This window comes from Pleurodeles waltl, chromosome 7 (genome assembly GCF_031143425.1).
Source record: "Pleurodeles waltl isolate 20211129_DDA chromosome 7, aPleWal1.hap1.20221129, whole genome shotgun sequence".
In the NCBI taxonomy this organism is placed as follows: Eukaryota; Metazoa; Chordata; class Amphibia; order Caudata; family Salamandridae; genus Pleurodeles; species Pleurodeles waltl.
The window spans coordinates 1,201,184,582-1,201,210,855 of record NC_090446.1 but is presented as its reverse complement, the minus strand read 5'-3'; the positions used below and the strand labels follow the sequence as shown (position 1 = coordinate 1,201,210,855).

General features: G+C 45.9%; 1 protein-coding gene across 1 annotated transcript in view; it reads right to left on the bottom strand.

The window, feature by feature from the left end:
* Positions 1 to 25,969, bottom strand: part of PMP22 (peripheral myelin protein 22) — a 102,941-nt gene extending 76,972 nt beyond the window's left edge. The window contains exons 1-3 of the mRNA XM_069200342.1: positions 25,736 to 25,969; positions 11,396 to 11,496; positions 9,731 to 9,824 (exon numbers count right to left, since the gene is read on the bottom strand). Of these exons, the coding sequence (XP_069056443.1) occupies positions 9,731 to 9,824; positions 11,396 to 11,473 (172 nt within the window). The 5' untranslated portion in view covers positions 11,474 to 11,496; positions 25,736 to 25,969. The remainder of the gene's footprint in view (positions 1 to 9,730; positions 9,825 to 11,395; positions 11,497 to 25,735) is intronic.
* Between the last annotated feature and the right edge of the window lie 305 nt (positions 25,970 to 26,274).

Sequence of the window (26,274 nt, the reverse complement as noted above, 5' to 3'; positions counted from 1 at the left end):
GCTGATTGTGTTTAATGGCTCACTCCTTCATGTTACTCCCTCGCCCAAAATCCCCTCCCCTACACGTGCTTTTGAGTATTGCTATCAGCTCCTCCCAGCTTGTATGCAGAAGCACATCATGAGGTATACTTTTTCCAGGATACGATTAAAGAACACTTTGAATAATTGTAATGTTTGTTTTTATTTCATCTCCTGCATTCCACATATTGTGTGAAATCACAGGCATTGGCAAACAAGGACGTTCATGGTTCTGCTGGAAGGGCTGCACTCACTTGCGTTTGAGTCAAAACGTGTACTTAACATTACTGAAAGTTAGATGTCTCTTCTCAAGGCCCATAAATATGCTCACTGGTATAAAACAGAGGAGCAATGACGGGATCATGCTTCATTTCTGAATCCTGTGAATAGTAAATTAGGCCTTGCCAGGCATTTCCCTTAAATTCTGACACCTCCTTATTCTTTTTAAATTATGTTCAGTTTTCTAAGTAAAAAGTATATGAAAAATAAAGTAGTCCGTGTATACTGGTTTAAAATACTGTACTCAATGTACAGTTTTAAACAGATTTTTACTTTTCCTCCAGTATTTTGATATGTTTAAAATTTTCAAATAATGATGTATAAGCAAGCGCTGGAAAAGCTAATATCTTGGGTTTCTTTCGCATTATAAAGGCAAGCCCAATTGGCTTTGCCAGTGGTCGTGTTAAAGGAGCTTCTCCTGCTCTGTCTGTGATTGTGTGTTAGTAAACTTTGAAAAATCCTGTTCACTATACAAAAGCTAAAATGATTGTCATTTGCAAGTGCTTGTCAGGAACTGCTTTGATAGTTGCAGCAAAGCTCTTTCAATCTGCATTTTAAACTTTAACCAGGGCCTATAAAAATCGAACGCAGCTAAAATGAGGTTACTAAGATAAGGACTTTAAGCTGTGTGGAAACTTTAATCCTACGAGGAGGATCCCTTTAAACCTGGATTTCAAAGGTCACATAATACCACCCTGATTGCATTCCCCAGAGAACTGTACAATAATGGGAGGGAAAGCTGAAAACATCTTCAAGGCCGTTCAGCACAGGTGAAGGACACTAGAAAGCCTTCAAGTGCTGGAGCATAAAAATACCCATATTTAAAGGGCAGACTCAAAGGGGGGATGTTGATGAAGATGCTGATCCACATAGGCCTGTCAGACTTCACTGAGCCAGGCGGGCTAAGTCTGCTACTGTCATCAATTTTGTAGGTTCCAAAAGAGTGTATTATCTTACGACTGAAGGGACATTCCTCTACTCTAGAAAGAAGCTGCTGTGTTTGCTGAGTTGGCAGACAAAAAAGAAATGAAGTTGTATTGTGTTTAAGCACAATGCACGCCATGCAGAGGGCTTCTTAGTGCGGATCAACGACTGCAATGTCATTCAGCCGCAATATACAAGATCTTTTGTCATGAAGTTTGCTCAGCAAGGTTGAAAACGGTACAAGGCCCAAACTTTGACAAGAAACTTCTTTTAAGTGAGTGATAGTCCTAAATCAATTCTCACTTGAGTCACATGAATCAGTGCATTTGAGAGAGTTACATAATGAACTTTCTTACAGATCAGGCATGATGGGGGCTTGGATTCCATGCTAATTCATTCTGTTGCTGCTGGGAAGCCTATTAATAAAAATCAAGCTTTTTTGCCAGTGGACATATGGGCATATTTATACTTGTTTTGCGCTGTATTTGCATCATTTTTTTAAATGTAAATTCGGTGCAAAACTAACTCCATATTTATACTTTGGCACTAGACCCATCTAATGCCAAAGTTATGGAGTTAAAGTCATTTATCGACAGCAGAGGATGGGGGACCCCATCCCAGGTAAGTACAGGTAAGTAATTTTTTTTAAAGTGCCTTTGGGAGCCCTGAAATGCCCCCCTACATGGCCCTGTGAGCATTGGCCATGCCCAGGGGACCCTGGTCCCCTGTGCTGGCCATTGTGGTGGTGGGCATGAATCCTGTCTTTTCTAAGACAGGAGTCATGTGGTATGGATGGTTTTGCGTCAGAAAATGACACTAGGCTGGTTAGGGTCATTTATTTTACTCCAACCTGCCCAACATCATATTTTGGTGCAAAACCCTCTTCTTCCATACCACCAGCCCCACCTGGCTAAGATCTTTTTTTTTTACGCTAGCCTACTCTTTGCACCGGCTTGCACCATTCCATAAATATGGTGCCCGGCTGGTGCTCAGAAATGGTGCAAGCCGGTGCTAAACGTTTTGGTGCACAACTTTTGGTGCAAAACTGTGTTAGTGCAGTTTTGCCCCAAAAAGTATAAATCAGGGCCATAGTGTATTTATGAAAAGCCGACAACAGCCCACTTTTTACTGCTCTATTCAAATCACAAACTAATTTCAAAATGTTCCCGGAACAGCCAATAATGACAAAGAGTTGAGCAGGTAACCGAGAATACACTGGTTGCTGCACTGCACAAACCAGCTTATTAGTTGGGTGAATAGTGAGTGCACTGCGACCCTATTTCCAATCACAAACCTACATTAGGTCCCAACACCTTCAACTCTGGACAACTGATAAGCAAAATCTATATTTTAAAGAAATCTACTGACCAACAGCACCTTCTATTCAGAAAGCTTTAGTTAATAAAAGAATAGGTAGAAACAAAACAAAAGTTTATTTCTACAATACGGTGATATGTTTTTTGTAACTTTAGATCCTGGAAGCAATCAACGCAATGTATAAATTTAGTACCTTAATGTGAATGCATGTTATGAACTACCAGGACCAGAATGCCTATCATGGTATAAAAAGCATGACATCAGATATCGCATTTGAAAACAGACTCAGCCACTGTGATCAAGACCGGCAAAGGTTGAAACGCGTTGGTGTAATGCTGAGGTCAATTAAATTGATTTGGAAATCGAAGCCCCTGGGAGTGCAGTGTCTCTTTGGTTTGCAATTAATTTGTCAATACTGGTCATACCTCTTTCACTGCACCAGCAGCAAGAGCGCAATACATATATATATATATATACACATACACTGTCCGCTCACTAGCCAGGGATGAGAATTCTTGTGCCGCAGGAATGTCTTGCGTAATGTTGTCTTATTTTGCCAACCACAAATAAGCAAATGCTGTGCGCTGCCATATTAGTCAGAAAGAACTTACTTGTGACTCAGGAATCAAGAATGTATGACAAAAACACATCTTGCTAGACATGGATTATCCTAACCTGAGCACTGACCTGATGGTAAACTAAGGATCATCCCAACCTAGTAAGCTAGTTCTTGCTTTACCAGACGACCTCAACTTGCCAGTTAGGGACTTTTCCAAACCACGTGTTGCCATTTCAGCTGGTACTTCAAGTGTGTTGAAACAACAGCTTGATACTTAGCTAATGGGAAAAACATTCCCCTTCAGAAAACAGAGTGCACTAATAACTCCATAAAATATCTTATATGAGCCTCTTGGCCAAACAGCCCTGGATTATGAAGCACGACCCCTGTCCTCGGCAACAGAATGTAATCTCATATCACTCCTGTGAGAATTCTTTGTGCTTTTAGGGACGAATATTGTACATATATGGGAACCAGGATGTGAGCAGCTCTGCAAGGAATACTGTTAAATTCTGCACATTCACTGAAGGCTGATGAAGCTGTGGGCGGTGTCCTTGAACAGTCTTCCATATCTGCATAACTGTGCATTTCCTGTGGGAAACTAGCAAACCGCATAGGAATTCTGCACATTTTCTATATTCCATGTGTGCCTCTTTGAAAAGATGAACAATGTATGCATCTTTTTAACATAAAAATAAAACAATTCTCCCGCCTTCTTGTAAGAAAAATTTAGTTTAATTGTTTTGCTTTGAATGCACCAGGTCTGGGCTTTTTGCTTAATGCTGCTTTCTAAGCTGAAGTCAACGCCACATGGACCAGCTGACAGGGTGTCCTTGAGAGACGTTCACCTATGTGGAGTTTGATGTGGCCCAACTGTTGATGACATAATTCTGAGTATTTGTGGATTTTACTCAAACTAAAAGGCTGGTGGTCTCCTGCAGCACAACTTACCAGACAGCTCTTCTGCCCCCTAATACAGATGCTCATTGTATGCAAAACACAGTATGAAGATGGCTGACCCACGCACAGAAAGCTCAACACAACCAAGGGCCTGCCTACATTAACCACCGCCTGAATATCCACCAACCGTCAAGAAGACTACTCACTGCCTCCCTATCGCTTGCCCACACTCCAAGCATCCATGAAGCAGAAGAGGACGTGCCTTCTACACAGCAGCAAAAGCCTGGAACAGCCTCCCCATGCATTTCCAGACCATCACCTCTCATCTGGAATTCCTTAGAGCCCTAATGAACTGACTATTCGAATGAGTCTCTGAAATCTGACCCTCGAGGGTGTCGCGCTTTACAAATCCTGTTTGATTGATTGAGAGCTGATGGAACATCCATTAGCTCTGTAGCCAAATTTAGCATCTAAGCACTTCAGCCACTGACTCTGAATAAAATGACGGTGGCACTTCATGCAATTTAAACGTTCGTAGAATGGCCAGTGACACTGGCCAAAAGGGTGAGCAGTCCTGCATGAATGGCAGGATTTTGGCGCACCCCACAAATATGTGAAAGTGGAACCACTAGGATTGACTTCCACAGCAGGCAGCAAGTAGAATACTGGCAGATGGAATTGTTCTTTGATTGTAACCCTAGTTCTTCACCATGGGCATTCTATCTGAATTCATAAAAGCCACAGGCCCCAGATTCCAGGGCTACCCTATGCTTCAGAACGATTCACTCCCCGTTGGGCATGATGAGTGGTGCAGGTTTCAAACGTTATTAAAGGAGCGGGGCAGTTTGCGCCATTTTACAATGGTTTACATAGAACGACACTTCCTGCTTTTACTTTTGCTGATTTTTTTTCAGTCGCAGCGGTGTTTTCAGCCACTTCCACTGTTAGTTTGCAATCTAGCTTATTGGCTTGAATGATATAAAAAGGACAGTAAATGTTACATATATGGGCAGAGTTTCTATGTATTTTATTTAATTTGGAAAACGTGACATTTAAAAAAAAATGTATTCCCTCATTTTACGCACGCGCAGCGATATTTTACCTTTCGCAAACATCGGTGAGAATTCCATGGTGGGGGGGGGGGGGGCTCCTTTGTTCACCGCGCCATTACGGCTGCCAGTAGCCACCACAGCTCTAGGGTAAGGTTACCTGACCTCTCAGATTTCCACTGGCACTCCCAGGTTTTCATTGCCTCCCCGGGAACCCCAATACCTTTACCACAATAGAAAAACAAAATGTACAATATTCCTCGTGTTTACATCTCCACTGATGCAGCGTGGTAGACCTCTGCCAGCACAGCTGCTGCCTTTTCCAACTCTCTGGGAGGAGTCCTCGCAGCCGAGCTCGACATGTGGCACAGCCAACATGCCGTAGCTCATGAAGGGATTGCCACGCCTTTACAAATATATTATTGTTCACTTGCGCGCAAAGCAAGTGTCACGTTGCAGGAAAAATGACAGGGCATGCATGCCTTGTCGCATCAAAGTTGCAGCATCTGCGGTGGCCTTAAATCGCAACCCTAACCTTGAGTTTACGGAACACAAAAATGTGCTCTTTTTTTTTACTTAGTGACTACCAAAATAATGGCAGTATACTTTTGAGGTGGATCTGTGAGTTTTAGATTTTAGAGAATACAAGGTCGTTGGGGCTGCGTGTTATAACTGTCCTACATTGGTGAGTGTTTTTACTGTAGCGCTGTGCTAATGCCGCCATGCTGTAGTCCTACTTCCATGTCAGTTGTCTGTCCCAGTATTTTGTTTTTGAAACCTGGTCAACTTAATATGGGGCTAAATCCTCTTTCTCCCGAGACGATGAAAGATATTTTTTCCTTTAAACAGCACAGTCCAGTACATTATCGTTCTCACGCTATGTTCCTTTTCTCCCTCCAAACGGTATGACTAAAACCGTTACTCAATGAGGAAAAGGCTTAAACGACCAGGTAGGTAAATATTATTTGCCACTTTCCGTTCATTTTCTTTCCCAATACCGACATTTTTGCCACGAACAATTGCCACATATTTCCATATCCATCTCCAATACCGCTCGCAGCCTTTCAATATGTTGAATGTGGCTAGTACATTTGTTGATGCTTTAAAGCGCCACTGCAGAGAGGTTTGAGAAAGTTTGAGAAGGAAGGCTCACCTCTGGGTGGTAGATAAAAATATATCCAAGCATTCCAAGGAGCTTGAGACTGACACTGGGGACTAGGATCCTAGAGCGAGAGCAAAGACGGAGCTTAAGTCTTTCCACGTTGAAATGGCATTTTTTTCATGTCTATTATTAACATTTCCTGCACAGGACTTCTCTGTACTCCTGTTTACCTAAAATGTCTTTCCAGAACACAGACTAAGCTGGGACTAAAGTAAAAGCGCCACCCTGAGACAGCGCCTAGCAATGCAGTACAAGCAGTGGCCCTTAGATGTCACTAGCGAACCACTCTTTTACCTGTTGCCGCTTAAGAAACACGACCCTCTGGCAGAGAAGAAAGGGGGCTTGGCCACTATTTTTAACAAGGTTACCTATTGTGGCTACTAAAAACTGCAGTGATGTGACTCGCCAGCCGTGCATCAGAAATAGCCCCCAGAGAATTCCGAAGGGTAATCAGACTTCAGCAGCTGTGTTTACGCCAGGTTTGTAGAAAGGCACAAACGTTGGCCGTTCGCCCTTCAATTTTTTTTTATCTACGAGGCAATGCTTTAAAAATGCAAGCGTCCTGGCTCAGGAATCTGTCTCATTTGAGACCGTTGTAGGGCTGAAATTACACGTGTGTGATTGTGAATAAGTGCATGCACACATTATAACGTGTGCTGGTGTGCGACACCGGTGCGTTGCCTGTTATACGAATATTGATTACAAACCTTTTCTGTCAAACGCTTCTGTGAACATCCTGCTGTTAAGAAACATAAGCTGCTACATGCTTGTAAAAAAAAACCCCTGTAAACATCCTGCTAAGAAAGGTAAGCGTGCTACATGCTTGTAAAAAAAAACCTGTAAACATCCTGCTGTTAAGAAAGTAAGCGTGCTACATGCTTGTAAAGCAAATCTGTAAACATCCTGCTCTTAAGAAATGTAAGCGTCTACATGCTTGTAAAGCAACACTGTAAACATCCTGCTAAGAAATGTAAGCGTGATACATGCTTATAAACCAACCCCGTAAACACCTTGCTGTTAACAAATGAAACCGTGCTACATGCTTGTATAGCAATTCTGTAAACATCCTGCTGTTAACAAATATAAATGTGCTACATGGTTGTCACGCAACTCTAACAACCTGCTGTTAACAAATGGAAGCGTGCTCTATGCATGTTTGTAAACCAACCCTGTAAACACCTTGCTGTTAACAAATGTAAGTGTGCTGCATGCTTGTAAAGCAACTCTGTAAACATCCTGCTGTTAACAAATATAATAGTGCTGCATGCTTGTAAACCAAGGGTACTCACAAACATTTTCCCAGGGGCCGCTCAGTTTGGTCTGTGATGTGACCGGGGGCCGCATTAATGCCAGCAGGGTGGCAGTCAGAGGGGTGGGGAGGGGTAGTGGTAAAGTGGTTGTAGGGGAAATTAAGCGTATACATCCAGTGTCGTGTCTGAATTGCGCAATGTAAAACCAGAAACTTGGGTATAAATCCCAGCTTCTCCACTTAACCAAATTGTGTGATCCTAGGCAAATGTTTTATTTCACTTTACCTCCCTTTTCTTCATCGTCACATATAAGAACCTTGAAATATGTCTTCAGGGTGTATGCTGTATAAAACCTTCTGGGTCTGATTTAAGAAACTATAATATTGTTCATGTATAATAGAAACCCAGCCATCCCAAAGAGTTCACATAACAACTGACTAGCCTCTTAGTTCACATTGTTGTCAGGGTGTTTGGGGGCAGATAGGGGGTGAAAGTTTGTAAATTTATGTTTGAAAAATATCACTTTAAAAAATACTTCTCAATGCAGGCGTACTTTGAGTATCACTGTTGTAAACTAACCCTGCAAACACCCTTCTGTTAACAAATGTAAGCATGCTACATGATTTTAAAGCAGCCATGTAACCATTCGGCTTTTATCAAATGTACAAACTACAGCTCGCCCAAAACACTGTGGCGCACCTGGTCTGTAAGCTCCCTCCGGGCTGCCTCACGCCCACCATCTTAAATCCTCTTCATTGGCTACCACTCAGAAATCGTTTCCTGTTCAAGTTTCTCTGTCTTATTTACAAATCTTTGTCAGGGAAGGGCCCAACCTACTTGTGACTGAAGCTTACTCAGTACTGCCCAAGAAAGTTCCCGCCATATCCGCACTTCGAGATGTGTCAGTTATTCTCCTACCTTGCCCCTCACCACTGGAACAAACTCCCCCACTCTTCCAACTTCCGTAGATTAAAAAATATTCTGAAAATTTGGCTCTTTTGATCGGTCGTCCTGTCTTGGTTATGTGGAGTGCCAAGATACCCCTCAGGGGAGAGTCCTTTGCGCTATGCTAAGTGCTTATAACATAAGCATGCTACATTCTTGAAAAGCGGCTCTCTGAATACCCATTGTTAACAAATGTGTGAGCTACTTGCCTGTGTCCTTCCACCTCATGTTAGTAACAAATGTACTATAATTGATATGTACTATGCACCAAATAAATGTATTTATAACACTCCTACCAGAGTAGCTGTTTACCCGTATATCGTTTGCTACAGTTCTGTAAAACACTCTATTAACAAACATAAGTAATAGGTCATAAACATATCAGGTGTTACACTACTTATTGTGATACCTGATATGTTTATGGCCTATTACTTCTGTAAGTATGTAAAGCGTTCTCATAATCCTCAAGCTGTTAAAAAACACAATATGTGTCCCATGTTTTAAATGCTCTTTTGTACATTATTTACCAAGTTTGCAGAGTTCAACAAAAAAGTCCTACCGTTTATTAACATCTCCGTGACATCTCTGCAAAGTGTTCCAACTGTTAACAAACATGCTGTGCTCTAGAGCCTAGATGCCTCAGAATCTCTGAAATAAAGATCCCACTGCCAACAATCGACAGTGTCCTATCTGTCTGTAAAGGCAACCGCCAAGCACTCATTGATGACATATCGAATATCTGCTGCATGTTTGTAAACTGCTCATTTGAAAACACCCGTTTTCAGAGTTGCCTCCACTAACACCCCTCCCCCTTGACAAATGCATTTTTGCTCTACGTTTGTGAAGAACCTCTGAACACAATATTGCCAACAAAAAGAGTGTATGCTATTTCCAAAAGCTCTCTTGTAAACTTCCGGGCAGCGAGCCTGTGAAGTGCTTCGAGGCCTCGTCAAGCACAACCTACACTCTCTGTATAGCATGGTAGCGCTATTAAGGCCATAATCCGAAAATAAATATATCCCTTGCTGTATGGATGCATGATTGAATCAAATAAAAAAAAGCTCTGTAGAGGGACACATACATTTATGTTCATTTCCGCCAAGATATCTCAGTGTGTTAAGCACCAACTGACGTGGTTGGCAGATCACGAGCTGGAACACTGGCAAGGCCAACTCAGCCTTTCATCCTTCAGGGTTTAGAAAACTGGGTATCACTACATATGAAAACAGTAACATATTTTTCTCGGTCTATTTAGACATGACAGAACTTAAGTATTAAGCATTATACACTGTAAACATTAAGCTATAGGTGTTATGTGAACACTCACCGTTAGTGGAGGAGTTCAAACAGTGCCAGGTGGTTTCAGGACTGCTGCAGTTCTGCCAAAGATCTCCCGAGAAATTGCTGCTGACGAGCCATTTCTGTAAAACAAAAACAAAAAAAAACAGTAAGAAATAAGAAAGGTAGCACGCCGGTCAGAAGGGCTGGTGCCGGCCAGCCGAGGAGAGGTAGCCTGAGGCTGTGGAAACGCAGCACTTATCAAAGTGATAACAGACACCCGGGGCCAGGGGCTGCGCGCTTGTGCTTGTTCTGTTCACTGGCTGTGAGAACCCGTAACTAACAATCAGACAAATGTCGAGCCTGCCTGGCGGCTGGAAATGCAGCATCAAGCATTATGTTGCAGACCCAAGGACCGCCGCTATAAAGGAGCACACGTATAGCGCTGTGTAATCCAGGGCGCATAGGGAGGCTCTCCTGTGAATGCACTACGGATGGCCAAACATGCATTACCAATTTCTTTTTGAAGTGGTAGCTAACCTCGCCCCTCTACTTCATTAAAAACAGAAACGAAAATATTCTGCATTTCTAACTTTACTCTAGTGAAATTCCAGTTGAAATTCCAGTTGCCCAATTATAAGTAGTTTCTACAGGGTTCAGGTCAGGGTGTGGGGTTTCGACACTGGCCCTTAAAGAGAAACATGCAAAGCGAAGTTTAACAGGTTACATGAATATACCAACTGCAACTATTAAACACCAAGTACCATACACATAACAAGTGTCTTGGTTTCCTGGGCGACTTATAAGATGTTCAGAGGCCCCTGTGCTGAACAGACCCAAAAAAGTTTTACACCCTTTAAATCCAGTGGTAACTGGCGCTGTACCTGTTTTTCATATAAAGCGCCGCATGTCGTGGACTCTTAGCACTATGTTTTTCAGTTTTACAGTTTTATGGAAAAACTTGGTGAGACTAATGCTTTATGGCTATTGAGTGTAGTTTGATACAGCCTGCGTTCAGTTACACAGTCTGCTGTGGGGCACACAAAACAATCACATCAGTAAAGCAACCCCATACGCTGAAATGAGAATCAGCAACATGACGGGGAGAGCATCAGAGGGTGTGCAGTTTGGTAATTTCATATCCACTCGCCCCTTTTCCGCCCTGCCAGGGACAGAGCCTCGCCCAAACTGCTTTATTTTTCACAGACACTCGGTGAATGTGCGGATCAGATCCACACCGCACCGTGTAAAGACACTCTGGAGTTGCAACAGGGCGGTACGCTGGCGCTATATTAATTATTTACGTGATGTCTACCACGCACCACTCCACAAGCTGTCTAGGGCGAAAATAAACAAAGAATGCCGCATGAATATAACAGTAAACACGCAGAAACCATTCGATTTAGGGCAGAGAAAAGGCTGATCTATGTATTTGGTATTTAAGTAGGCATTTTGAACTGCAGGCTACTGGGAAGCCCGAGTTCATCCCGGCAGTTCGGCTGACTGCAATATGAATGTGGAATCCTAAAAACAGTTAATCTCCCCGAGAATCGTGGAAGTTTAGGATCCGGCTTCGCCTCAGTGCACTGTGAAAGGACATTTACATGCACGTGCAAACAGAACTTTCCCTTCCTGCTGATAGCCCAGTATGTCTCTCTGTACCCCACCCTGTCTCCAAGAGCGCAGGCTCCGAGCAGGAAAGTTCTGTACTTACGCTGACTATGGTGGAGACGAACAGCAGCACCAGGACCGTCACGTGCAGGACAATGATTCCAAACAGCAACAGCAGCATCTTCAACGAGTATCTGGAGTAATCTAGGGCGAAACAGACACAGAAATTGGTGTACAAAAACAGACGCACTTTTCCCCAGCAGTCCTGAGAGCAGAGTAACTGGAGGAACAGGGCGTGCTCGGCCGGGCTGGGTGCTATTAAGAATGGGGTGTGTCTAGGGCTCGGTCTGTCATAAGTCACATGGACACCAGGGGGCGCTGTGTAGGCAGAGATGGGGCATGTACATCAGCAGGCCGCATTACATCAGACTGGAATAAGGGCACTCTGAAGACCACGTGATCAAAAGAAGATCCTCGTTTGCTCCTTACTCGCAGGATATTTGTGGGTGTGCTACGGGAGAACAAATTAAGGAGTTTATTAGAGAACCAGCTGCAAAGACTAAAAGCAGATGTGATTGCAGTCATTAGGAGGGCTGGGTAGAACTGCTATTCACAAACGCTATTATTTCCCAAAATGTGTGATCTTGGGCAAATCACTAGATTCCGCTGCTCATGAATTCCACTTCTTTTATATTAGGGCGCGCTAACAGCTTTATGAAAAGCTTGAAAAGCCCTACACACACGGAGCACAAACCATCTTCACGGTTCACGTGCAAGTAGACAGTAAGTTTTCCATTCAGAAAATCTGGAGACTATTTCTGTTATTTCACATTGCTTGTTTTTTTTGTAGTACAACCTATACTAGTTGCTTAAGGGACACTGTACTACAATTAAACAAGGTTTTCTATAGTTATGAATTATGAATCCTTCACACACGGAGTACAGTAATACAAACAGTGTTTTGGGTGCGGACTGTTGCGGAGCTGCAGGGGGAGGGGGGTAATGGAAACGGTCGCCCACAACCTCAGTGTGGATATTTCTTCCACATTCCTGAGGAGAGAGCGGGGACGCCACACCGCCCTACTCCCGCCTACTTTCTTGCTTGGAACACGAGAGGGCGGTAATGAGTTTATGTGTGTACAGATCTGTACAGCGCCGCGAAGTCAGCTGTAAAGCAGCGGGGCGCTGTACACTGTGGGGTATGGAGCAGTGTTTGGTAGGAAAAGGGGGTGGCAACTGCTGGGTAGTAAGGGTTGTACGGGGCCCGATTTTGCAATACAACAAGGGGCGTAGCATAAGCCCCTGTGGCATGCGGGGATGGGGGGGGGGGAGGCAGCCCTTTAAGGACTCCCAGTCAGTCCAAGGGAAATGAATATCTGTGATATATGGGACTCAGGTGCCCCTCATCACATTCTGCATGGAGGGTGCACGCATAATTCTGCACAAAGTCAATGTGCACACAGCTGGCCATACTCTAAATGTAGCGTTTAAGGAACATTCCTGCCCTAGATCTCTCCCCACCTCATTCACAGATCAGTAGTCTCCTATACATCTGGCCCCACATCAGCAGCGAACCACCTGCCCCCTACACCACGGCTCCCACATCAGTGTTTACCCCCCAGCCAGCTCTCACTAGCCAGCTGCCTTTTACACCTCTGTCCCCACCGTAACCACATCTCACCAGCTGCCTTTTACACCTCTGTCCTCACCTTCACATCATCTCACCAGCTGCCTTTTACACCTCTGTCCCCACCGTAACCACATCTCACCAGCTGCCTTTTACACCTCTGTCCCCACCGTAACCACATCTCACCAGCTGCCTTTTACACCCCCCACTGTAAACACATCTCACCAGCTGCCTTTTACACCTCTGTTCCCACCGTAACCACATCTCACCAGCTGCCTTTTACACCTCTGTCCCCACCGTAACCACATCTCACCAGCTGCCTTTTACACGTCTGTCCCCACCGTAACCACATCTCACCAGCTGCCTTTTACACCTCTGTTCCCACCGTAACCACATCTCACCAGCTGCCTTTTACACCTCTGTTCCCACCGTAACCACATCTCACCAGCTGCCTGTTACACCTCTGTCCCCACCGTAAACACATCTCACCAGCTGTCTTTTACACCTCTGTCCCCACCGTAACCACATCTCACGAGCTGCCTTTTACACCTCTGTCCCCACCGTAACAACATCTCACCAGCTGCCTTTTACACCTCTGTCCCAACCGTAACCACATCTCACCAGCTTCATTTTACAATAACCTCCTCATTAGTAACCACTGGGCCTCACCCACCTCTGCACTATCCATCATTCCCTGTCAGATTGCTCCATCCCTGCCACAGACTGTGTCCAACCACCCCACAATTCTGTATACATCCAGTTCACTAACAGCCTGCCCCTTACACACCTGACGCAATCCTAGCCACTGCTCAGCTGCTCCACCTCCTTCTACCCACTGCCCCTTCTAATGCTCTACCCGCGCCTCTACCCCAGTCATCACTACCCATCTGACAGCCCACACTCAAGGCACAACCCGCTTGTCCCACACATCCTCCCACACCACAGTCAATAAACATCTGTCCACTGACCGCATCTTAGTCACTGTTTGCCTGCCATTTGCCCACCTGCTCGTACACCCCGGCCCTACCCAACCAGCTGCCACCATCATGCCACAATCTTGCCTGCCACCCTGTCCACACAATCCAGCAGCCCTACCTCAGGCACTACCAATCTCTTGCCACCACATCTGCGTACCCCGCCGTCACTGGCTAGCCGACAACCTCATATCTGTACCCACCTAGGTCTCTACATAATTACCACTATGCCACCTTCCTCCCACTGAGAAATTCCTTTCTGCTCTCAGATCCCTGCACCCTCTCCCCCAGACACTACCCACCTGGCGCCCAAAGCCCTAGCCAGCGTTACCCTTCTCCACACACGACTGCCACATCCCTGCCCCCAACATCAGTCGCTACACCCCTCCTTCCCATACCCCTGCCACACACAGGCTACCATGTATCTACTCTCACACCAGTGGAACATACCAAGTGAAGTAATGAGACCTCTCAGCCCCACACAACATGCACCACTCCTCTCCCTGACCCTGACGCACCGCCCAGCTCCACTAGTTGCCCACACCTCATCTAATCCCCTCCTTTGGCCCAAATCACCCGAGGCCCTTCAATTTCCGGACATCAGGATCACGCCCGCCCGCCCGTGCGCTACAGTTCAGCCTGCTTAAGTATTACAACTGAGAGCACATTTACCCGAATCCTGCTCCGAGGTTGTCTCGTCGCCGTGTACAGCACTGCGCCCTCGCGCCCCTGCCTCCTGTCAGATCATGACCATGCCTTGGCCCTGCACACACTAACAACCAATGAACACATTACATTGCGCAGCGGTTACCTCACACGCAAGCAATTTATTTACAAAATTGAAGTCACCAGCTCTCAGGCTGGAACCCACCTTTGTAAATAAATGACTTGCATTTCGACTGTAAGTGCACGCGATGAATGACCATACAGACGCGAGCTAGTGCAACTAGGACGTCTTATACAACAGAGGTGCCAAGATACCGCCTGTCATTTCACCTGTGAAATGTGTGGTGTCCCTGTCAGTACTAAACCGCCAACGCCATCACAATACCAACCTAAAAGCACATGAGAAGAAAATAAGTGAGTACTGCTCTTCTCTCCGCACGCGTCTCCTCAATGCTGTCATCGGAACAGAGGGGCACCCGAGACACGCCCCCTGCCTTCCCAGTCCAAGCCACACATTACACAAGCAGCTAATGCATCGCATCGCAGATTGTCGAGGCACCTCCGAACTCTCCCTGGGGGAGGTTCACCTGCATTATTCATTCAGTTTCACTTCTATACTGGGCAGACCACATCAGTTGATGACAGAGCTCTGTAAAACGTGATTTATCTAAACGTAACTGCAATTAAGGAAGTCTAATTTAACTACAGCTGCACAGCGTCATGGGCTTCAATGAGACAATCCCACGTCTAATGAGAGACTGTGATCCAAGGCGTGAGACTCCTAAGCACTGAGGGTGCGCTCCGTAGAGCGAGTCTCACTCATTGATTAAGACTTTGCTATACAAGGCATGGGACTCACAGCCAGTGAGCGAGACCGTGCTCTGAGATGCGACACTCACATCGAGCGAATTAAACCGCGCCTCAAAGTTAGTCATACGTGATAAGAAAAACTGTGGTTCAGGGTCTGACACTGACAGCCAGTAAGTAAGACTGGGCTTCAGGGCGTGACCCTCACCAAAAGATACTCTGCTCCAATGTATGAGATTCACACTCGAGAGTGAGACCATGCTCCAAACGGAATTTCACCAACCGAGGGAGACTGTGCTTCAAGGTGTGTGACTAACAAAGTACAGCTGGGTTTCAAGGTGTGGCTTCAATTCACAGTGGAAGGCTCTCCTCCAAGGTGTATGATTCTAACAGAGGAGGCTCGGCTTCAAGGTGCGTAGCTCTAACTCACAGAGGAAGCTGTGCTGTACGGTGTGCGACCAGCCACACCCGGAGGCTGTGCTTCAAGGTGTGTGCCTCCGACTCAAAGAGGCAGCCTGTGCTTCAAGGAGAGCGACGCTACTTCACAGAGAGATGGTGTGTGGGACGCCGTGTTTCAAGGCGTGTGACTCTAGGGAGCGTCTGCTTCAAACTATCTGATAATTCACAGAGAAAGACTGCTTCACGGATTGTGACGCTACTTCTAAGTGTGTGACTCATGGCATGACTAGTTCACAGAAGGAGGCTGCGTTTCAAGGTCATACTGTACCCATTAGCATCGCATTTCTTCTGATTCTTCTTATTCTACTACAAGGGTCAACATTACGTCTGCGCAGCAGGTGGCTGCGCTACGCCCCTGCCCGAATGAAAGTTAAAGTGCAGGAATAGTGGAAGGAAACGACGCTAAGCGTCTGCTCTGAAGTAACTGGGCGCGCCATCACGCGGACTTGCACGGCAGACGTGCATTTCAGCGAGCCAAGGGTGGGATGGGAATCTGTCCCAGGAGGGAAACTCGGAAAGGGCCAGGCAAGAGGAAACACTACAAACCTCTCAACTCGCCTTTATTTGGAGGGATGTATTTCCGCTGGGGCACATCGCCCTCAAAACACACAAAAGTCTAATTTGTGCATTGCTCAGCCTCCAGAATTCATAAATCTCCTTTGTTTTAAATAGGCCCACCCTTGAAAACCATCCAATCTCACCCTCCTTAGAGACCCAAAAGATGGGAATTGCAGGATTTCGGAGGTTGGCACTGAGCCATGGGTCGCCGTTTTGGAGCTACGTGCTGATATTAGCGGACTGAGATAGCTTAGACGTTAGGGTGCTAGGCAAAAACACAGTGGCCGACTGGTCAGTAGGAAATAAAGATTTTTTTCTGCCATTTATAAGCTGTTGTATCAGACTAACCCTTTGCTTGGCCTCAGGTTTGATTAGTCTCATGTCAAGGGTAGACCACGTGTTTGCCGACATTTTAGCAAAACTTTCCTAGAAAATTATAGCTTCAAGTAAAACAACGTGCAGATTTCTGTATCTAAGCACAGAGGAAAGGCCACACAGTGGTCCTGCGTTGACCTCTTGTTAGATGTTGTGTATGAACGGGCCATTTCCAGCATTTCTCTTCTGGTGTTTTATTTGCACTGGGGTGGGTTACACTCTCTTCTAGCGAGCCTCTCAGCCTTGGTTAGCCGTGGCTAGCGCATTGTCCCCATTGGTTCCAGGATGTCTCTGGGTGTGGTGGGCAATAATACGCCAATGCCAGGCTTGAATACTCGTTATAGTCCAACATAATCCCATGCTGGATGGTGGTCAGAATGACAGGTGGGATTTTGTGGCTCAGGGAGTTTATAGGCCACGGTTTCTTAGAGTATTATGAGTTGGCAGCTATATGTAGCAGATGACCGGACTAATACATTGTGGTGCAACTTCTGCAAGGAAATCACAAAACCCCTTGAACCTTTATAAGATTTTGGGACCAGAGAGGAGGAGTAACACTGGAAACACTGAGGTTTCTTTCCCCCAAATACATTTTGCATTTATATTTTCTAAGAGCTTGCGTGTGCCTATAGTTTGATGTATTGCAGACATATAAATTCACACACCGTTCTAGTGGTGATAGGATCCCATAAAGACATGGTATAAGGTATTCTGCAATCTGCCAGCAACCCATACAGAACAATGCAATCCAGATCCAAAGGATCCTGAAGGGACAAGAGATCAGATATCCTTTAATTGCACAGAAGTATGACACCAAATATCCTGCGATTTTACAAAATAAAAATGTATTTAATTAGATATTATGCAGACCCACATGATTCTGCATGAAACTAGAATAGCTATTTTATGATACCATATGATTTCACAGAGGTGCTGGATTAGGTATCCTGTGATCCCACATGATCCTACAGGAAATGGGATCAAATTTCCTGCAATATTTTAGATGATTCTTCAATGGCATGTAATCCTGTATCCTACAACCCAGAATCTCACAAAGATATTGGAACATATGTATTGTAATTGATGAACGGCATGAGAGTGTGATAATATAGTTTCAAAAGATATCAGGTGATGGGATTGCATCTCCTATTTTTGACATGACCCAACAAGAGCTTGGATTAAGTTATCCTGCAATCCATTATGATCACACAGGGCCTTAGGCCAGATACCCAATGATCTCACAGGATCCTACATGGACATGAGATAAGGCGATTGCACAACCTGAATCAGATATAGTACAGCTCTGAGTATCATGCAGAGTCAGGTTATGAGATATTCAGAGATACCATGTAATCCAAGTAGTTGTAGCCAAAACTGGAAAGGGTTTAGAATGGAATGGCCCTCTGATTGGATAACTCAACTTTGCCATTGTAAGGAAGGCAAAAAGATTTGGCACCCTTCTTTCTAATAACTGGAAATATTTGTCACATGGGGAATTTCATTTGGAATCTAGGTTTTGAATGATATTATCTTTCTGTTTCTGTCTGCTTCTCTTGCCCACATATGACTCCTTCTTGGAGTTATCTATGCTATCAACTATGAAATATCATATCTAATAGCTCATAGGCCACACTGTAAGACTGGATGGCTGCTTCCATCATACACACAGAGTCTTGTGAAAAAGAGGGCATGTATTTGTAGCTTTGTGATCATAGACTTCTCATTCTCTTTCACACCACATGTATATCAATTCTCCCACAAGATCCTTTATCTAGAAGATCTGGAACAAAAGAGGTGCCACAGGGGAGAAGAAGGTCGGCCTCTTACAATGAAGCATACAGTGATACACTTTCGCCTGATGTCTTGGTACAGCTGCTGTATGGGTGCTTCCCATTGGCCTAGCAGAAGGAACAAGGATCTGTTAGTTGGTGAAATTGATACCTGGTCATGGGAGATAGGTGAGTGATGTGAGCCTTTCCTTATTGGCTGCACCTCTCATTTAAGCCAAGCAGGTCTCCCGGCCCTATTGACAGTCAACAGATATAATTTGCTACCTTACTTAAAAGTCCCCATTTTATTGCCTAGGAAGGAAAAGGGAAGAGTTCACCTGCTTGGCTTCATATCTAGGACAATAGTGTCAACCTCAGCTCCCTGCAGGGGATGCTTTAATCGACCAAAACAACCACCAGTCTGGCTAAGGACCAACAAAATTCTGACAGAAGTGCATCCCTGCTGGAAGTGCACCTCTCATCCCTTTCACAGACCATTCTCTCCAATTATGAGGCGGCCTCGCTGCTCAGTAAAAGAAATTGCCCAATGAGATGTGCTTGGGCTGCCCTAATTAATGTAGCCTTATGCAAAGGTGTTCAAACTGTCCTAATCTTTGGAAACCTGCTCAGAGACACCTGTCACGATTCAGTTACAGCAGTCCTGTCAGCAGGGGTATGTGCAGTCTTATTTATTGCAGGCCAGCTCATAGGTGCTTATCCTGTCACAATAAAAAATTGTATGCTGGTATGTTTCTCCACTGCTCCAAATAATGCAGTCCTGCCCAGATGTGTCTGCACTGTCCTAATTACTACAATTCAATTACTACAAACCTGCAAAACGGTATGTGTACTAATTATCTCTTTTCTGCCCAGAAGTATGAGCACTGACCTAATCTATGCAGTCCTGCTCAGAGATGCAGTTACTGCAGTATTCCAACTGCTGCAGTTCTGTGTAGTAGTATTTGTGATGTCCCATTGAAAGAAATTCAGCCCAATTTAAAGATACCAGCCCTGTCCTTTTTATGCTCTGACCTGACAACGCAGATGTCACCAGACAATTATGTGAGAATCACCAGGAGAGAGGCTTTGGTTCTGCCCACATGTTGGGAGTCAGGAGTACATGTTTTGATAGTGCAGAAGTTGTGTGCTTCCACAAAAAAGTGCTTGTCCTCCACACAGCTGTGATCGTTTTTGTTTATTTATTCAGCTTCCTGAGCTTTAAGTTTCTTGGGTACACACATGCCACTGTATTGCTATCAGCATGTCTTAGATAACTAGATAATTTAAGGTGTGTCTTTTTTTGGTAGCAGTACAGATGGGAGTGGGGTGGTTACTAATGTACATAGATTTTAGGTTTGGCTTGACACTGCATTTATAAGCCAGATTTATTGGCATTGCCAATGCTCGTCTAATTACTGCTGTCAGAACTTGGAAAGAGATACAGAAATGTTTCTAAAGTACTTTTCTAAGTACTAAGTCTGACAAGATGAATCTAAACTGTCAATTTCTTATTACCAAGGCCCTACCCAGTGATATATATGCCGCCCGTCTCATAGTTCTGCATTCCTGCCACAATGTACTGCCCTATTCAATATACAACAGTCCTATCCAATTATTTCAACACGGAGCCCTTGGAATTACTCAGTTCTTCCAGAGGTTTTGACCCAATTCTGTCTTGAATATGTTTCCTAACTGTCCTATTCAAAGTATTGCAGCTCAGGCCAAATGTGCCTCTACAGTCCCATTGAAACGAAAGTAGTTCTGGTTAAGGCTATCTCGGGGTCTTGCTTGAAGTGCCATATTCATGCCCATAGGTTTCCCTACTTCCTTTTCTAAAAATATTACAGTTCTGCCTAAAGGTGGCACTACTGTTGCATTCAAAGTCGTGTAGTTTTGCCTGCGAGTACCTTGCAGTTCACAGTGAGGTTCGGTGCAAACTTAATTCCCACATTCCTCCACAAATATGTAGGGATTTTACCCTGTAGAGTACTAAGGTTCTGCTCAGAGTTGTCCGCATCATCATATTTTAAGTACTGCAGGCCTGCCCAGAGGTGTCTTCACGGTCATAAGCACTGCAGTCCTGCTTAGGGATGTCACCACTGTCATAGTCCTAGTACCGCCCTCTTTCTTAGAGGTGGCTGGATAGTCATAAGCCAAATACTACAACCCCGCTCAGAGTAGTCTGCACTGTCATATGCACTGCAGAGCTGCTCAGAGCCATTACCGCAGTCCAGCTCACAGGTGCCACCAGTGTCATATTCCAAGTACCACAGTTCTGCCCAGAGGTGTCACCAGCGTCATATTCCAAGTACTGCAGTCCTACTCCGAGGTGTCACCAGTGTCATATCCCAAGTGCCCCAGTCCTGCTCACAGGTGTTTGCATCATCATATTCCAAATACCACAGTCCCGCTTCGAGGTGTCACCACTGTCATGTTCCAAGTACTGCAGTCCTGTCCAGAGATGTTTGCACCACCTTATTTCAGGTACCACAGTCCTGCTCTGAGGAATCTACACTGCCATATGCATTGCAGTCCTACTCAGAGGTGTCACCAGTGTCACATTCCAAGTACTGCAGCCTTGCTAACAGGTGTCAGCCCTCTCATACTCTCATATTCCAAGTACCACGGTCCCACTTTGAGAATTCTGCACTGTCATATGCACTGCAGTCCTGCTCACATATGCCACAAGTATCAGATTCCAAGTACCGCAGGTCTACTAAGAGGTGTCAACACTGTCATATTCCAAGTACCACAGTCCTGCTCTGAGGAATCTGGACTGTCATATGCACTGCAGTCCTGCTCACATGTGCCACAAGTGTCGTATTCCAAGTACCGCAGCCCTGCTGACAGCTGCCTATATCGTTATATTCCTATTACCCCGGTCCCGCTCACTGGTGTCTGAATTGTCATATTTCAAGTACTGCAGTCCCACTCAGAGGTGTCACAAGCGTCATATCCCAATTACCCCAGTCCCGCTCACAGGCGTCGACATTGTCATATTCCAAGTACCACAGTCCCACTCGGGGATGTCACCACTGTCATGTTCCAAGTACTGCAGCCCTGCTCGCAGGTATCTGCGCTGCCATATTCCACTTACTGCAGTCCTGTTCAGAGGTGTGTGCACTGCCTTATATACAGCCTTACTCAAAGGCACCACTGCTGTCCTATTCCAAGTACCACAGTCCCACTCGGAGATGTCACCACTGTAATATTTCAAGTACTGCAGCCTTGCTCACAGGTGTCTGCGCCGTCATATTCCACTTACTGCAGTCCTGTTCAGAGGTGTGTGCACTGCCTTATATACAGCCCCACTCAAAGGCGCCACCGCTGTCATATTCCAAGTACTGCAGCCCTACTCGGAGATGTCACCACTGTAATATTTCAAGTACTGCAGCCTTGCTTACAGGTGTCTGCGCTGTCATATTACACTTACTGCAGTCCTGTTCAGAGGTGTCTGCACCGCCTTATACACAGTCCCACTCAAAGGCGCCACCGCTGTCATATTCCAAGTACTGCAGCCCTACTCGGAGATGTCACAAGTGTCATATTCCAAGTACTGCAGCCTTGCTTACAGGTGTCTGCGATGTCATATTACACTTAGTGCAGTCCTGTTCAGAGGTGTCTGCACCGCCTTATACACAGTCCCACTCAAAGGCGCCCCCGCTGTCATATTCCAAGTACTGCAGCCCTACTCGGAGATGTCACCAGTGTCATATTCCAAGTACTGCAGCCTTGCTTACAGGTGTCTGCACCGTCATATTCCAAGTACCTCAGTCCTGCTTAGATGTGTCTATACCGTCATATTCCAAGTATCACAGTCCCGCTCACAGGCGTCGACATTGTCATATTCCAAGTACCACAGTCCCACTCGGGGATGTCACCACTGTCATGTTCCAAGTACTGCAGCCCTGCTCGCAGGTAGCTGCGCTGCCATATTCCAGTTACTGCAGTCCTGTTCAGAGGTGTGTGCACTGCCTTATATACAGCCCCACTCAAAGGCGCCACTGCTGTCCTATTCCAAGTACCACAGTCCCACTCGGAGATGTCACCACTGTAATATTTCAAGTACTGCAGCCTTGCTTACAGGTGTCTGCGCTGTCATATTACACTTACTGCAGTCCTGTTCAGAGGTGTCTGCACAGCCTTATACACAGTTCCACTCAAAGGCGCCACCGCTGTCATATTCCAAGTACTGCAGCCCTACTCGGAGATGTCACCAGTGTCATATTCCAAGTACCGCAGACCTGCTTAGATGTGTCTACACCGTCATATTCCAAGTATCACAGTCGCGCTGTGAGGAATCTGGACTGTCATATGCACTGCAGTCCTGCTCACATGTGCCACAAGTGTCATATTCCAAGTACCGCAGTTCTACTCACGAGATGTCACCAGTGTCATATTTCAAGTACTGCACCCATGCTCACAAGTGTCTGCGCTGTCATATTCCAAGTACTGCACACCTGCTCAGAGGAATCTGGACTGTCATTTGCACTGCAGTCCTGCTCACATGTGCCACAAGTGTCATATTCCAAGTACCGCAGTTCTACTCAGAGATGCCACCAGTGTCATATTCCAAGTACTGCAGCTATGCTCACAGGTGTCTGTGCTGTCATATTCCAAGTACCACAGTCCCGCTATAAGGTATCTGGACTGTCATATGCACTGCAGTCCTCCTCACATGTGCCACAAGTGGCACATTCCAAGTGCTGTAGTTCTACTCAGACGTGTCAACACTGTCATATTCCAGGTAAAGCAGGCCTGCTCACAGGTGTCTGTATTGCAGCCTTACTCTGAGGTGTGTGGACTGTCCTCTTTAGAGCACTGTGTCAAATCCAGAGGTGCATGGCTGTTCTAGTGAAAGTAGTCAGCCTGAATTGCTCGAGGACGTCTATGTTGTCCAGGTTAAAATACTGCAGCTGTAAACAAAGAAAGGTTGGTGTACCATTCTAGTAAGAGTAATATTCTCAGTTGTTTATCTACTCCCATTTGAAACAGTGTCGTACTGCTGATAGGAGTGTGTGCTGTCATAATCTTGAAAAATACTGCATTGCCTCTGAAATGTATGGTACTTCATATTCAAGTGAGCATTCGAGTAGATGCCCGCACTGTACTCTTCACAGTGCTACTGTCCTGCTGGGAGAACGCCCTGTTCTGGACAAAGTCCTGCTTGGAGGAGTCTGCACCGGGCTGGTCCAAGTCCTGCATTCCTGAGCAGAAATGTATTTTTAAAGCACCCGACTCCTACACAGAGGTATCTGTGCTGTCCGATTCAAAGTGCTGCCGTCGCGCCCAGAAGTGTTTGCTCTGTCCTATTTAAAGTGCATAGCCTTTACCCAGAGAAGCCTACAGTTGTTCTGTTCGAGGTGATGCTGTCCCAAGGCATATGTGGTGCCATTGTACAGCTAAAGCAGTCCTGCTTAAAGGTGCTTCCACCCTCCTCTCTAAAGTGCTGAAAACCTGTTCATGGGGTCTGTAATCTGTGGTGTCCTACCACATGCATAGCGCTGCATCGCCCCAGAGGGACAGTAAGCGCTGTACACATACTACAATACAGTACAACTGTAGTGCAGCCGAGAGTTGTTTGCTGGTCCTGTTTAAAGTGCGGTAGGGTACTCCTGTTGGCACGTGCATTCTCAACTCCTCGAAATCCCGCCGTCCTTCTGGGGTGCACGTACTGTCCAAATTAAGTACGGCAGTCCTGTTTGGAGGTGTGTGCACCACCCTACTCAACCTACTGCAGTCCTCCTAAAATATATTTAAAGCCCTATTAAAATGTAATACATTCTTGCAGTGGTCCGGATAACGAGTAACAGTACTACTGCACTGAACGCAGTGTTCTTCTGGGGAATGTTGGTTCTGCCCCACTACACGTTTTGCATCCCTGCTCATAATTATGTTTAGCGCCCAATTAAAAGTACACAGAGCTGCTGAGAAGAGCAGCAGGCCACGCGCTGCTTCAGTACTGCAGCCATTCTAATAGGTGTCTGTCCTACCCCAAAGAACAGCACTCCTTTTGATAAGTACCCCTCTGTCCCATTAAAAGAACGTTAGTGCTGTTCACAAGTACTGGTCCTACCCAACTGAAAAGACGAGCGCCCCGATGCGCAGTGATAATGTTGTTCAATGAAAGCTGACAAATGACTGCCCATTCCCAGTGCGAAGTCCTTATGACAAGACGTGGCCGGAATGTAAAATGAACAGCACTGCGCTTCTGCGGGAAAGTGCCAGCTCTGGCCCATAAAAGTGTCACATTCAGATTAAGAAGTGCCAGTACTGTCCAGAAGTTCTGCGCCCCGCCGGGTGGGAAGTGCTGTGACTGCTCATATCCCACAGAAATCGCTCCAGCTCGATGGACACCGCTTCTACTGACCCACTGAAAGCGCTGCTGCACCTTTGTGTGGACGGTACTGTCTCTGTCCCACTGAAAGTGCTGCAGTACTGCTGGGTGGGAAGCACTGCTATGGTCTCTTTTAAAGCGCTGCACTACTGCTGGGTGGGAAGCACTGCTATGGCCCCATTTAAAGCGCTGCAGTACCCCTTGGTGGACAACACTGCTATGGCCCCATTGAAAGTGCCGCACTACTGCTGGGTGGGAAGCACTGCTATGGCCCCATTGAAAGTGCCTCACAACTGCCGAGTGGGAAGCACTGCTATGGCCCAATTGAAAGTGCAGCAGCACCACTAGGTATAAAGCACTGCTACTGTCCCATTAAAAGTTCTGCAGCAGTGCTCGGTGAGAAGCACTGATGTTTCCCCAGTGAAAGTGTGCAGTACACTGTGGAAAACACTGGTGTGGCCGAAATTGCTGCTGTTCTTCCGAGAAGTGCCGATACCGTGCCTTTATTTTGAAAGCTTGCTACGAAGCGCCGGCACAGCTGCAGTGCACAGAGTCCCACCGAGAAGAGTAGGGACAATCATTGGCATACGAGCGAGTCGCTAACACCTCACATTTTAAGGGTAGGCGCTACACAAGGTGGCCTTATGTGATTTATTAATCGCATATGTTATGGTGTTCAATGCACTCTAATGTGAAACATAATATTTGCCGGTGTGACAGTCAGCAAATATGTCTATATTCTTCTTTAGGCACTGATAACTTTTACGGGACGAATCATTCGGAAGCACGCGAGAGCCTTACTCAGCAGATGTGAGCCGCTAAAGTTTGCCCTGTCGTGAAAATGAGAGCGAAGTAGAGAGGCCCAACTTACTGTGCACGGCGAGACTCCTGCAACGGGGCACTCGATCCTTCCTTTCCCAAACAAATGCGCAACACTTCGCACAGAGAACCCGAGGTGGTCAGAAGATTAAAATGGGCGGATAGATCCAAGCAGCAGGGCGCGCGCCGTCCAAGTGCCAATCCAAAAGTGAGCTCCCTGGGGCTGTGTGCAAGCTGATGAGTTATAAGGTTCGCCTTTACCAGTCGGGGACGACGCCCCGGTGACGCCGACTGCTGGGAGTGTCCTCTGTATAAAACTGGAGGAGCGGGGACACACTGTGCTGCTATAAATAACCTCAGGAAAAAAGCAGTCAGGCTGCACCACACTGAATTTTTTTTTTTTTTTTTCACTCACTCTCGTCTTTGACTCACTCGCTGCGTGAAATCACGCTCTGGAATGTGACTTCCTTAGCCCTGATCGCTGCCAGGCTGTGCGCATGGCAACCAGGAGGTGACACACAAAAACAGCGCGGTGGTGTTTCCCTCTCTGCCCACGTGGTTCGGCCCATGCTGCTTCCCAACTGTACGCAT